The sequence below is a fragment of the Triticum aestivum genome, chromosome 1D (assembly GCF_018294505.1).
Source record: "Triticum aestivum cultivar Chinese Spring chromosome 1D, IWGSC CS RefSeq v2.1, whole genome shotgun sequence".
NCBI classification, from domain to species: Eukaryota; Viridiplantae; Streptophyta; class Magnoliopsida; order Poales; family Poaceae; genus Triticum; species Triticum aestivum.
In genome coordinates this window covers 26,781,690-26,796,859 of record NC_057796.1, presented here as the reverse complement: position 1 = coordinate 26,796,859, position 15,170 = coordinate 26,781,690, and the positions used below count along the sequence as shown (strand labels likewise).

At 44.9% G+C, this 15,170-nt stretch overlaps 2 protein-coding genes across 2 annotated transcripts; both read right to left on the bottom strand.

Annotated features, from left to right (window-relative positions):
* Positions 1-1,023: 1,023 nt before the first annotated feature.
* LOC123180060 (dihydroneopterin aldolase 2) lies at positions 1,024-1,789 on the bottom strand. The gene is made up of 2 exons (XM_044592019.1): positions 1,453-1,789; positions 1,024-1,366 (listed from the first exon to the last, which is right to left on the bottom strand). Exons 1-2 carry the CDS (start codon positions 1,662-1,664, stop codon positions 1,174-1,176), a joined length of 405 nt encoding a protein of 134 aa, XP_044447954.1. The 5' UTR covers positions 1,665-1,789; the 3' UTR covers positions 1,024-1,173.
* Positions 1,790-2,073: 284 nt separating this feature from the next.
* Positions 2,074-7,670, bottom strand: LOC123180059 (YTH domain-containing protein ECT2). Its single transcript, XM_044592018.1, has 9 exons — positions 7,271-7,670; positions 5,872-5,945; positions 5,610-5,787; positions 5,084-5,160; positions 4,705-5,011; positions 4,490-4,608; positions 3,431-3,949; positions 3,106-3,318; positions 2,074-2,898 (listed from the first exon to the last, which is right to left on the bottom strand). Exons 1-9 carry the CDS (start codon positions 7,302-7,304, stop codon positions 2,491-2,493), a joined length of 1,929 nt encoding a protein of 642 aa, XP_044447953.1. The 5' UTR covers positions 7,305-7,670; the 3' UTR covers positions 2,074-2,490.
* Positions 7,671-15,170: the final 7,500 nt, after the last annotated feature.

The following is a 15,170-nucleotide window of genomic DNA, read 5'->3' as shown; positions in this document are numbered from 1 at the left end:
GTGCCCTACGCTATAACAAGTTTCTTTTCTGGGATATAGTGTGATATTCTATTTTAATCTGCTCTGAACTGGAACGGAGTACCACCAGGGCCAACAGGCCAAGGCAACCGCAGCAGGCACAAGTAGGGATCTGTTTTGACAGATCATAGTCCGTGCGGAGCCCGAACCTAGAAAGCGCCACCCACATCATTTTTACATGCTTATTACTTCAAGTAAGACAGAAGACCCTTCGTGCCAGTTAGGTGAAAGGAAAAAATATCACAACACGAGATGTAGATGCCCAAATGATATATGCATGACCACGTGGCCATAATTGTATGATCTAGCTGCAAACTCCCGGTATAAATGGTGAAGCTAGCTAGCTAAAGATCAATAGCTCGGTATAACATGTCGCCAAACCATCTCTTTTATTCTTAATCAAGTATGAGATGTTGGAGTGAAACAATTATCCTACATGTCAATGGGAAAGGCCAAGAGTTTCAAAGGGTAAGGGTGCCGTATCAGTTCCCGGGCAGAGTTTGGACGGCCTGCACGTCTCACTGTCATAGCCAGAGCCATGTGTAGGTCGTCATTTTGATTTTGTCGATGTTCCACCTGAAGACATGCCGTGGCCTTGGCCGTTGAAGGCAATGCTCTCCAACACTCAGACAAATCCTTTCGGTAGTTGCAGGTGCTGGCTCGGGGTGGCGTCGAAGCTAGCAATGGCTGATTGTTTGTGGATTCTGACAACTCAATATCATTGGCATCCTTCTCTTAGTTTCCTGCACGACGTGTGTGGTTGATTACTTTACCAACCTTGAGCTTACAAAACCGGGGAGTGACCTGACCCTCCCTCGTCGTAGATCCATCCAAACACATGCAGGTGATGCAGCATCATGGCCAGGAGGACTCAGTGGGTTGAGATCTGGTTGGTTTATGATGCTCTCTCCTGCACTTATACACCTCACAAACTGGTAATTTTGCTCTCTACTGAGCAGGGACCTGTGGCCTTTTCTTCTAAAAAAATGTTCAGAAACTATTATATGCAGGCAAGAACATGATCCCCATTTCAGAAATTATTCTGTTCGTGATTCTTGTTTCATGAGCGCAATCAACATATGTTCATTCACACATAGGTATAAGAGACAGAGATCGATCGGCTCAACTGAGATGAATTCTGTTCAGTTCTTGTGCTCATGCCCCTCTGCGCCTCAGTATCTCCACACCCAGGTAGTCGACGATGCCCTGCACCGCGACGTGGGGCTTCCCGACCTTCACCCGGACGGCGGAGATCTGGGGGAACTCGAGCAGCGTGGAGCCGGCGATCGACTGAGCCACCGACTCCAAGAGGTTGCGCGACGGGCCTTCCACCACGCCCTTGGCTATCCTGCACAGCGACATTACAGACTCTGGTGTCAGGAACCTGAAGCTGAAGCTGTACTTCTGCCCGAGATGGGGAGTAGTGCATATCACCTGTAGATGTCGGTGTAGCTGACGGTGTGGGCGATGTCGTCCGAGTCCCCGGCGGCGGCGAGGTCCATCCAGGCGTCCACGTCGACCACGAACTTCTGGCCCAGCTTCTTCTCCTCCTGCTTCACGCCGTGGAACCCGTGGAACTGCAGGCCCCGCAGGATCAGCTTGTCGCCGCCCGTCGCCGGCGGCTCCTCGTCGCCGTCCCCCGCCATGGCTGCTCCCCTCTAGAGCTGGGATCGATCCGTTATGCGCGAGCTCACCCGCCGCCGCCGCCGCTATCTTTAGAGCTGGCGCAGGTGGGTGGGTGGGTGGAAGATTCGGTGAGATTTGGAGCCGGGTGAGATAATGTTGTTTATCCATCTGAGCGAAAATGAGTAAATAAGTTGGCAATGTTTCAAAACAAACAACCACGTATATGAAATTCGCAAGATTATGAAAGTACAGTACAAAAAGAAGACTGCGTATTTTGCTACTCTGGAATTAGCCATTCCATAGGAAGTACGCAGAAAGTTGCCCTGTAGGACTTCGTCTCTATTGCTTATTACATGCAATGCTGCACATATAGATGAATCTTGTTCAGAACTGCACCATTAATAAGTGACAAGGAAATTACAGCTCAAAGAAAGAGGAAAATTAAACAGAATAGCTTTATTCATCTGCGACCCAACATTGAACTTACAGAGGGCTTGCACAAAAACTGCAGCTCTCCACCTTAACCTACTGCCCACCAAGGAATAAACATACCCATATATATTAAACGCAAAAGGAAACTGAGACAGAAAAAAGAAAAGTACAGAAGAGATGAAAGCAAGAGGAACTATGTAAGAAGCTACTCCACTAAGCTTCCATCCAAGGTTGGCAAGGGCATGCCCTATGTATCTTCCTAGTGTACATCATGCTTGACCAGAACCACAGGACGCCACCATCCGTCATCTTCACCCACGCCTTCATATTTTGTCGGCACCAGATGTCTTTATGCACCCAGCTTTCTGATGAGGAAGCACATGATTTGAATTTCAACCACAGCCAAATCGCACTTCAACTGCTCTCTTTCACTTCAACAGGCTTTGCAGCAGCAGATGAATCTCCACCGAGGACTTTCTCGCCAGAAGGGCTCACACTCTTGGCCTCGCCAAGCCGCACGGCCTGTGCAAAAGTTTTGGTGATATGACCCACCACATCAGTGGGTACGGTCGAGGGCTTCTTGGGCTCAACAACGCTAGGAGTCTTGGTGCCATGACCCACCAGGTCAGTTGGTACAGTCGAGGGCCTCTTGGGATCAGCAACACAGGAGCTGGATATCTGTTGTTGCTGATGCAGCCTCGCCTTATTCTCCAGCAGGGCCTTCTCACGTTCCTCGTAAAAGTCAAAGTCATCAAGGATTGACACATCATCCTCATGGTCCTTGAAGATTTTCAGCATCTCCAGTCCTTGTTCGAGTTTCACCTACAATAAGCTCAATTTTTTAACATCAACTAGTTGAAAACAGAGCATTACCAACGTTAGCACTTGTCAGTTGTTCCTATGGAACCATGTATGCTGTATCCTACCAATTTGACGAGTGATATCATTATGAAATAAATAAGAGTAACTATAAGACAACAAATGTGCAAACCAAGTAACAAAGGAAAATGCTATTCAAAAGCATTGTACCTCCTGTGTGTCCCGGCTGTTGGTTACAGGCTTGTTCTCATTGTTCTCAAGAATTATATGGCGGAAGAGATTATTTGGAACATCCTTCACTATGTGCCACTTAACAGGGAACTGGCCAGTCCACTTATCTTGCTGCCAGTAGTCCACACTCTTCTCGAAATTCACTGGGCCGGTCATCTCCGCAACACCGCAGAACTGTGCACTAGCATTCACCTGCACATATTGGTCCAGTTTCCAATTCTCAGTGAGGAATAACATATGCAAGGTAACAAACAGAGAGCCCCTGAAAACACTGACAGGGAAACAGGACAAAGTTTTTTATTACCGAAAACAACAGAAAAATGGGACAATGTTCTTCCTTGTCCTTCACTTCATGATAGGCTGCGTCTAATTTCTTGTTTCCATTTGTAGTGCTAGCCCAAACACCATATTTGATGCTCTTGTGCACATTATCTTCGCTGTATGATTTTATGATAAAAAATCTAGCATTTTTGTACTCGGTAACAAAGTCAGCCCTGTTGTATGGCTCCTGGTCAAGTCCAACAGAAGGCTTCTCATCTTTACTATCATCCTCTGGTTGCTTCTTAGGCCTGGTGGCACGTGGACCCCGGCTTTGCTCATTGAGGAAGTCAAGTGGACCGTCACAGCTGCATAACAAAGAATTACCCCTTCCTCTCCTGCGCCCTTTATCAATTGGAATAAAACTTCTGCCATTCATGCCATAGCCAGGGAAAGGACCCCCGTAGTTAGTGGCTTGTGGGAAACCACCACTATGAGAGAAGCCTCTTCCATACGAGTCACCGGGAGTTCCAAAACCAAAGAAAGACTTCTGCTGAGGGGACATCTGAAATTGCGGAAAGCCAAGTTTAGATCCTAGTACTAATGATTTAGATCCTGTCTTGTTATAATCACCAAGTGTTGTTGTCAAATTATCATATACATCAGCACAGAAAGAACATGCCATCATTCTAATATAAGCTGGTGTGTACACGTCCAGCAAGCGCTGATTGCATCTGGAAGCAGAGCTTCAGCCCAAATTGCAACTAGAGCAGTGTCAGACTAATCTAGTACAGGACTTGGTCATGTTTTTGTCGTTTTGTCATCATGATATGGCATATCGGAAGTCATTGCGTCCAAACTCTTCAATGAAAATGTTTAGGTAGAGGAGTTTGAACTTTCAAGTTTTATGGTAAATGTGAGAAGCATGAATGAGTGAACTAGGGGTTTAAAAGTCGCGTTATAAGAGTAAGAGACACATCAGATGGAGTAGTAGTTTTCTTGGGACTATGTTTCTTACAAATAAATGGAGATAAAAAAATTATTGTTGAAATGTCTAAATTGTTATTATTCTTATGTGACAAGAGATGTAATGTGAAAAGAATACCATCCCAGAAGCCATAGGAAAGTTGCTTTGTCCAAACGGCCCTGAAACACCACCAAATGGTTGAGGTGAAGCTGCAGGTGATGGAAATGAACCAGTTCCTTCTGACGATCTAAACCATTCTGCAAAATAGCATTTCAAGGAACACAGTTATAATCACACCTAAGCATGGGGCTTAAATGAACATATTTTAAACAAAGCATGAGATAGATAATAACCCGGTCTTGGTCCAAAAAGGAAGCTGTTTGGGCTCAGAGTGTCAGCCATAAAAGCTCCTTGTGTTGGGTCAATTGGCATCATTGTCTCACCCTGTGATATCGGAGTAGGAGAGCTTAAATACGGCATGCCAGGTTGTACTGGTTGCTGGTAGTAAGGAGCCGAGAAGGAGAACTGCTGAGGAGAGTAGAGCTGACCATCTCCACTAACACCAGCCGGTACCGGCGTCGAGATAGGAGAATAATGAGCATAAGGGTCATAGCCATAGCCACCATGGTACATCATTGAAGGATCCTCATTGTACACAACCTTAAAAAAAACTGAAAACTGAGAAAAAGAAAACATCACAGAAATACTTGACAACTAGGCAAATCAACTTACCGCTGGACCCGCTTCCAATCCTTCCGCATAAGGAGGATATACATCCCATTCATTTGGAGGATTCTCATATCCTGGACCTGCTCATGCCCACAGACCCAATAATATCATTCACCAACTCGAGAGAAAAGTTCCAAAATTCAGAAGACATTAAAATCATGATGGCAACAAATATGCTCTCTCCATAATAAAAATAGCAATATAGTCCAACACTATATATGATAAAAATATCAAACTGGGCCTATGTTCTTATTATTTCATTATTTATTCACTGCAGAATGCATATGAATCCTTACAGGTCACAGGCAATTTCATAATAAATGACAACTTTAGAGATCCTTTCGGTACTACATATACTCCCAAATAGCATCTGATGGTGCTTCTTCGATTATTATCTCTTATTAATTTTGCCCTCAGATGATGAACTATACATGTTAGTGTAAAAATATACTTCCTTCGAAAACAAGGGAATAACAACCATGCAGCCAAAAGATATGACTTTATATGTGCAGCACAAAATTTAACTCACCTTGGTAATAGAATGGCTGTGCCTGAGAGGAATACATGTGTTGCGGATACAGAACATTATGCTCCCCACCTATGTTGGATGTGCCAGCCTGGGCTTGTACATCACTTGGTAGATTGATAACACTTGAATCAAGTGAAATAGTGGGTTTAACAGTTTTCTCATCCTTCACAGGAATGGTCTGAGGTAGAAGAAGGTATTGCAACAATCAGAAAAAGGGAGAAAAGGTTGTATAAAATATATTTATAATAAATCAAATAATGACCTGCTCTTTAGTGTTACTAGCAAGAACAGGTTTCTGTTCGACCTCGATTCTTGGCTCCGGTGAATCCATAGTGCCTAAAGCAGGAAGATTCAATGAATTAGCTTAAGTCTCAAGAATGGTAAATTAGTGATATCCTATGTAGCATAAAAGATAACACTGTAAAATAGCATTGCACTCTGTAGAGTGCCAAAAATATTATGGAAGATCAATTCACAGCTAACGTTTTGTTCGTGCCTTTTACTGGCACTGCCATTTTAAACAAAAGGCTCAATCACAACAAAACTAGGATAAAGTGAAGCTAAGCTTGCATAAATAGCCCAAAGTTGCAAATAAGGATAGCTGCCTCACAGCATAGTTGCATCCAATTACCATAGCATCCTGTCAATCAACCTACCTACTGTCTAGGGAGTCACATGCACCACAGATGAATATAAACACAGTGGTTATGGGCACACAGCACACCAACTTGGTGTACTTAATTCGGCCACTTATTGTAGCCTGATTTATCATGAGGCTAATAGCAACAATCATACATATTAAAGGCTGTCAAGTTCATCATTCACCGCCGTTCTATTTTTGTTTGGTCAAACAGCATTACATCGCAATTGAGGCCTCCCCAGGCAACTGGGCCTCACACTGGATCACCAGGTTTCTGCTATGACACAGACATCCTACCATTACCCCCTGCTCTAGTCCAGCCTGCACCAACTATTCACAAGACACGTACATGATCATAACTATGTATCTCATCCAAGTGGATGAAATCACGCCTGGACCACCCTAATTAAGTGCAGACTACAACACAAAACATGAACATGTGACACGATTTCCATATGATAGCAGCATAGTACCCAACCAATTAAGTGCTTATTGCTATGCATACACGCGAACCAGGATAAGTCAACACTCAACACCAGTGCACCAATGCACAAGGTTGGAGCTCGGGCGATTCCTTGACGCCTTGGCTGGTCATCGAATCCAACTGCTGACAACTAATGCCCTTGACTTCTTAAGTGCTAACAAGAGCTACGGCATGATTACGCAAGAACCAATTCGCATGTAAGGCTGTAACAAAGCAACAACTCGGGCCGAGATCTCGCGCATCAACTCGTTTAGCAGCGAAGATCTGACGGATCGCCGTAACATCCTAAACCAAGCAGCAGCTACGACTAGCAATTGCATCAACACCACAGCATCCTAGATCAGCAGGCATCCCCTAACGAAGGTAATCGGCGTAACATCATAAGCCACGCAGCATCAACCACTAGCAATTGCATCAACACCACATCAGCCTAGATCAGCAGGCCGAGCCTCAAACAAACTACAGGATCCAACCAAATCTCACGACCGTCGAGCAGACAATATACAATAACAATCCCAGCAGAGGCAGAGCACTCACCGGCCCTCTCCGATCCGGCACGCGCCGATTCCATCGAGGGTCCGCACGCGCGCGGGAAGAAGAAGCAGAGACCGACCAATCACCACCACCTGTCTCCTCCCCGGCTCGGATCCCTCGGCTGCCAGCCCCGATCCGGTGGGCGCGGCGCTCCCGCGGTCGGATCGAGCTCGCCCGCTCGCGGCTCCTCGGCGGGGTCCGGTCCGATCGGGGGCGCGCGGTCGATCTCACGCCCTCCCTCTCTCCATCCGGTGGCGGGGAGCCCGACGCGAGACGGGGGGCGATGCGGGTGACGGATGCGAGCCCGCTGCTCCGGCGGATCTGGCGCGGCTCGCCGAGGACTTCCCGTGGCGGGCGGTGGAGGGGAGGGGAGGGGGGTGGGAGGAGGACACGAGGGGAGACGCGAGCGCAAGCAAGAATAGCGCAGGCGGGTGGGGGGGGGGGGGGGGGGGGGTCGGGACTGGCGAGGCACGAGGCCAACGGGCCGGACCAGGCAGCCAAATATGTTTGGATTTGTGCCCAAAAGGAATATTTTGGCCATGGCTGATGGCTTGATCTGATCTGTGCTCAGATCATGGTGTCCATCTTTAGCATGCCACTCTACCACTTTATCCTACTACTAGTTCAATTTCTCTTGCTACCAACTTCAAGAACGGATCAGTTGCAAATACTAACTGCAGCAGGATTGAGCCGATCGCTCTTCAAATACTAACTGCAGCAGGACTCGTATCCGTACCCGCATCTCGGGTTTTAAATTGTTCCCACATCCGTATTTGGTCGGGTGCGGATAATACACGCGGTGAAAATACCCATCATTGCCTTCTTACCCCAATTCACACTTTATCATGTATTTTTCAGCATTTCCGCACGCATACACAACGTTTTAGCATGTATTCCCTCCGTTCCTAAATATTTGTCTTTTTAGAGATTTCAAATGGACTATCACATACGAATGTATATAGTCATATTTTAGAGTGTAGATTCACTTATTTTGCTCCATATGTAATCATTTGGTGAAATATCTAGAAAGACAAATATTTAGGAACGGAAGGAGTATATTTCAACGTTTCAGCACATATATACCACATTTTAGCATTTCAGCACATGTACATTGCAATTTGATGCGTGATGGAATGAAAAGTGTGGTATTAATTTCTAGAAGTGGACAGTAATAATCATTAACTAGATGACCCTAAACAATGTCCAATTACATTCATGGATGAGGAGCCTTTTTTTTGATGGGTCATGGATGAGTAGCCTGTAAGTGGATGTTTTAGAGAAACATTTGTATATATTCTTTCTTCATTTTTCCAAGTTATAAGACAAACAAGAGGGACACAATTTTCTATATGTTTTTCTTTTATTGAGAATACTTCGGCAGCCCCTACTTCAAAATGATCAAATGAAGGAGACTATATCATAAGATCAACAAAATTAGAGAAATCATGAGTTCACAAAACAAAGATCAACGTATTTGAACAAAATCATGCACGTGGATAAGAGGAGGTGATTTTGGGTCAAGGCTACACTACTAGGGAAAAGCCTAGCAGTAGCGCGGGTTTTTGGCATATCAGTAGCGCGGGTAACCACGCTACTGTTATGGCGCTACAGCTAAAGGTTAGCGGTAGCGTTTGTTGACATGCGCTACTGCTATATCTACTTCGTAGTAGCGCGTCCTGCAACAGCCGCTACTGGTAATTACTAGTAGCGCGTCTCACTGCCCGCGCTACTACTATTATTCTGTATTCTATTTCTTTTTTATTTTACGTTGTATTCATACACATTTATATAAGTTTTCATACAGTAGCAATTTAGAGATTGTTTTTACATTATAATGAGTTATTAAATCACTAGGTGAAAGAACCGTGGATTAGTTTCAAATGGATGGATCCTAAGTGACCAAGTCATGGATTATCACGATAATCCATGACTTAATCACTTAGGATCCATCCACTTAAAACTAAGCCGCGGTTCTTTCACCAACTGATATAATAACTCATCATCATCATCATATTAATATAAAAACTCTTGCATCATATCATCACCAACAACACTAGCTAATAATCATCATAGTCATTACCACCAACACTATTTAATCACCACAGTCATAGTGTAACTATATAATCACCACCAACACTAGCTAATAATAAATCATCATAGTCATCACCACCAACACTCATTCTAGCTAGCTAATCACTCCTGCTGCTCTCTCTCAGGTAAAATAGCATAGAACATGTGTAGCACTCCTGATTCATCATATTGGATCATGCATATGAACATGCCTCCTAATTGTGGGCTGCGCTTCTGATTGCTGCCCCCTAGTACTTCTCTGCGATCCTTCACAATTTTGCTCCAGCCTTTGACTATTAAGACTTGCTCGCTTTTAGAAATGCTGAATGCACTCATGTGCAATGTAGGATGTCTTGGCCGTAAGCTAACCATGGACATGCGACCTTTAGCCTCGATCCAATGAGGCACAACTATCATCGGGAGTCCCTGTTGAAGAACATCGTAGTAACATACTTAGCAATGAAGTTCAGCTTAAAAAATAATGTATGCAAAAGATGCACTGAGGACAAATAGTAAAAATCTTACCATTTTTCCTAAATAGATGTGACCGTAGTTCAATACAAACACTATTGGTCGCACGTTTTGAGTACTAAGATTTTCAGGTTCAGGAAAAATTTGTCTTGACAGTATCAAGATCCTCCAGCCATGAAACATAATGACTTATCTCCTAGCAGTTTAGTTTAGCCCCGGGACAGTAGTAGGTCATGTGTACCAAGCGCCGGACATGTTTGCTTGAATGGAAATAAGCTGTCAATGGAAATTAGTTGTCAACTATTTTTGAATAAACAATATCCAAGACATAAATATGGTTGGGAAACTCACATAATGGTAGAACTGGAGGCGTCTGCACATCGACCCAGATATCGATATTACCTTTAATATCATCTTTCGGACGAATATCAAAGGTGATAAGCATATCAGACTCAAATGCATAAGCCTTGCATAGTGCTCTCCAATTTTTGCATTCAAAATAGGTGTAGATGTCTGCATTGTATAATTTTGCGGCAAAAGTATAACCATGCTCGGTCCTCAAGTTAACTCTCTTTACCTCCATAGTTTCCATAGGGCTGAAACCAATCTTATCCAAGACAAAAATTCTTGCATGGCAGGGGATACGCCAGTAGAATAGTAAAAAATTAAAATTATAAGTTGAAGCAAAAGAAGCAGAAGTCATGCTTAATTACGAAAAAAGACTTGTCGTTGTGACTTACTGTATCCACTTCGAAGGTCTCATCCAGCTTGATGCTGAAGCTCCTACCATCGAGTAGGAAATTTCTGTCGCACAGGCCGCGCTCGTCTTCGCAGTATTCGCACATACCAAAATCCTTTTCGTCGTCAGACATTTCCTATGTTCATAGTTGAAACATTAATTGATAATCTATCGAAGGAAACTACCAGGAAACTCAACACATAAATCCGGGCACTCGATATTTCCTACATATTATAGCACAAGTCATGCTTAAATTCACGGGAAAATCCGGCATGACCTTTGCTAAAATAGGACATATCGAGCGCCTGAAATTTGCCGGAACGGAAATGAATCAACACTCCGGCAAAACATAGGCCACTCATAAATGAATCAACACTTCGCACATGAGCATAAACTGGTGCTCATTGCATTTCAATGGTTCAATATTGACAAAAACATTTCAATATATCTTATAATGCGAACATTTCATTTGGTTAAGAAGCATAACTAAATACCCTAGTTCTACTCTATTCAACACCGAGGAGTGGAGAAGGAGGAGGTGGACTTTTGGCTCACCGACTCGGGTGTAGAGGAAGTAGAGGTAGCTCGGATGACGATCACTCCAAGGAGACATGACTCTACAAAGCCTGCATATTCCACCAAGTAAAATTTTAATTAGATCATCAAATCTCATATAGCATTCTTTGATGACAAAGTGATAATGACATAAATTCAAGTAGTTCTATTAATTCAACTAAGCACTTACTAAAAATAAACTAGTTCTATTATTTTTCTATTAAAAATAAACTAGTTCTATAGTAAAATTTTAATTAGATCATCAAATCTCATATACCTAAATTTTCTTACTAAAAATAAACTAGTTCTATTAATTCAACTAGTTCAACTAAGCACTTACTATAAATAAAAATAATTAATTTTCTTACTAATTCAACTAAGCACTTACTAATTCAACTAAGAACAGTAATAAAATTTTAACTACTTGGGAGGGAGGAGGGAGGAGGGGCGGGCCGGAGGAGGAGGAAGGGGCGGTGGGAGGAGGAAGGAGGGGGTGGGAGGAGGGAGGAGGGCTGCCGGCGGAGGGCTTGGCCAGAGGAGGAGGGAGGAGGGGGCGGCCGGAGGAGGAGGGAGGGGCGCGGTAGGGAGGAGGGAGGAGGAGAAGGGAGGAGAGAGGAGGAGGAGGGAGGAGGAGGGAATGAGGGACTACCTCAATGGAGGAGGAGCAGGAGCGTCGGCGGCGGCGGGCGACGACGGTGGTCGGGGAACGGCGGCGGCGGTAGACGACGGGGGGTGCGGGGGAGAGTGAGAGTGGAGAGGGAGAGTGGGGGTGGCCGGTTGGGGAAGATAGGATGGCGTTTAGCAGCAGCGCTCTTTGAGATAAAGCGTTGCTGCTAAACAACATAGCAGTAGCACTTTTTAAGCGAGAAGCGCTACTGCTATTCCTGTAGCAGCAACGCCTTATGCAAAACGCGCTACTACTAAGGCTAAGCATCTAAAAAAAAAATTGGTCATCAATGATCTTTTTATGTAGAATCTAGATTGTCAATAGGAATCTTCACCGGTTTATTGCGGAATACAGATCCTACACATAGAGTTCAATGAAGACCAAGTGGTTGTGATGGTTTGAGAAGTAACGTATTTAAGGTGGTAAACACTCTGTTCACGGAATGAGGTGGGACTAATCTTAATTAGAGATTAAACTTATCAGTAGCGAGGGTGGGAGAAAAGCGTTGCTGCTAAGTTCATTGGCACTAGCGCTTTTGCGAAACCGGCGCTACTACTATACCTAGTCTGGCGGCTACGTCATGGCAATTGTAGTAGTAGTAGTAGCGCCATTTTCACCTAGCGCGCTGCTGCTACGCGGCTAGTAGTAGCACGGTTTGTTTTCACACGCTACTGCTAAGTAGCAGTAGCGCCTTGTTTTAAACCGCGCGCTGCTGGTAAGATTCTGTGTATAAACTTTTCCCTAGTAGTGCTAGCCGTTGCGTTAGCCTAGCGTAAAGAAACTAGTTTTTTTCTTTACTGAATGACACATGGGACCTACCTGTTAGAAGAAATTAGTATACGGGTATGCGGGTATGGGTATTGCCTTGCCATACCCGTACCTGGTTTACCCAGCGGGTACACCTTTTTCCCATTTATAAAACAATGGGTATTTATTTTTCTCAAACCCTTACCCTATAGCGGTTTTACCCGCCGGGTTTGCAGGTACCCATTGCCATGTTCAATTCACTCTGTTCTTATTCCGATAAGTAACTCCGTTCTTGAAATATCAATCAACTAACAAAACCATTAGCTATGTATCAATCCAAGAATTAAAAGAAAGAAAACTAGTGCGCAACGTGCATAGAAGACCCAGGTACCAACCAGTGACGGATTTAGGATTTGACAATGTGGTGGCAATTATGGACAACACTCCAATGGCTAGGGAAAAAATATTCTACACTACACCAAAATTAGTATGATGGACAAATATTGCACTAGTTACTAGTTAAAGCAAAACTTGTAAATTGTTTGTGGGGCCATGGCCCATGAACCCACCCTAGATCCGCCACTGGTACCAACAACAATCAAGAATTGAGTCAATGATCTTCATGAACCAAGTAACATGTCAAGAACTAGCGATCGACCAAGTCGTAAAGGAAATAAGGAAAGCAGTTGGTGCAAGAACCATTAGTATGCTACCACCTATGTCGGGTAAAAACTTCTCTGGACACTTGCTCCAACACATACACATAGCCTCAAACATGGATTGGTACTCCATTCAATGTAGCTAGTGAGTGCATCTAAAATAACCTGCAAAGGAGAATAAATCTTGGCATTAAAACAAAATCTTTTCTACATAGCCAAAGCGACGATAATAAGGAAGATGCTCCCATATACACACTACTAGGGAAAAGCCTAGCAGTAGCGCGGGTTTTTGGCCTACCAGTAGTGCGGGTGACAGCGCTACTGCTACAACGCTACAGCTAAAGGTTAGCAGTAGCGTGGGTTTACCGCGCTACTACTATATCCACTTAGTAGTAGCGCTTCCTGGAAAGGGCGCTACTGGTAATTACTAGTAGCGCTTCTCGCAGCCTGCGCTACCACTACTGCAGGATGCTGCTAACGCGACACTATGATCAAAGACCCTTCGACGAAACTGTGTGCGATGCAATAATCGCAAACGGTGGTGTAAAAAACCGTCAAAAAAGGTGCAAAACGTTTGCGATGACAGATGCATCAAACACAGTTCAGATTTTAGTTACGTGTGCGAAGCAGGGCATACAGTTGATCCAGACGAACTGTTTGCGATTAGACAGAACAACATAAACGGGCAGCCATATCAATGTGTGTGCGATATACGGCATACAGTTCGCTCCGATGAACTGTTTGCTATTAGAGAAAGCAACAGAAACAGTTAACTAGATCAAGGTGTGTGTGATATACGGCATACAGTTCAGTCGAATGAACTGTTTTCGATTAGGGAAGAGAACATAAATGGTTCAACTTAACAAGATGTGTATGATACGCGGCAAAAAGGCCCGGTGGTTAATTCAAGAACAAGTACACAGAGGCTAATTTGACAAACTGGCAGCACAACTTATAAATTGATGGATGGAGTACTAGTTACAGTGATGCATATAATTAAGCAAAGGGATCGCACATGTCTGTATTGGCTCGAACGAGAATGCAATAGCACAATAAGAATTAAGGCCACGATGATGCGATCGTATTGGTGGTTACAGGAGGCAAGAAGAAAGATGCATCCATCAACGTACGACCTCCTCCTCCTCAACTCAGTGCGCCGGGCCACCGACCGGCAGCTAAGGAGCGACGGCTTTTGTGGCGAGGTCAAGGTGCTTCTTAGCAAAGGCATCCAAGGCTTCTAGCCGGTTGAAGAAGGCCAACGTCGTAGCATCCTCACTAGCCTTGTAGATACATATGTACACGATTTTCTCGTACACGTGGATGTGTAGGTCGACGAATTCTTACAGGTCGAGGCGCCTCGCGGCGAGCACGGCCTCCAGGTGGACATTCTTCGTGGCGTCGGCGGGCAGTCGCAGGGCCACTAGTGCTCGAAAGAGGTTCCGACCATGGAGGCCGATTAGGGGTGGCAGGCAATGAGGAGCCCGAGTGCGTGGGCTGGCGGAGTACGGCGATGTCGTCCGTGAGCTTATTGACGACGGTGAACTTGTTGGTGGTGGCAACGATCATCTGGTCCAACTGAGAGTCATAGCTGGCGTCGACGGCGGCCATCCACCAGCCGGTCGCCAACACCGTCTGAAGGCGATTCTCGGTGCCATGCCGCAGGCCGGCGTCGTGGACCATCTGGCACAGCCGCTGGCCGCTCGCGCGCATCATCGCCATGGGTCTGGAGTGAGCACTTTTGCGCTTAGTGTAGGTGCTTAGGCAAATGCATAGGTGCGTACGATGTGGTAGATGCATTGGAATAGAGGAGCACCTTTATATGAGTGCAAACTGCGTTGCATTCACATTATGCTGCCTCTTCCCGGTCCTCCTCCCATTACTTCCCTCATGCATTCACGAAGCTAATTGAAGGAGGATGCATCATTGGCCGTTCAACATTTCGGGAACCGCTACCCTCTCCCTCGTCTGCATTAAAGCAGTATCGGGAACTGCGCC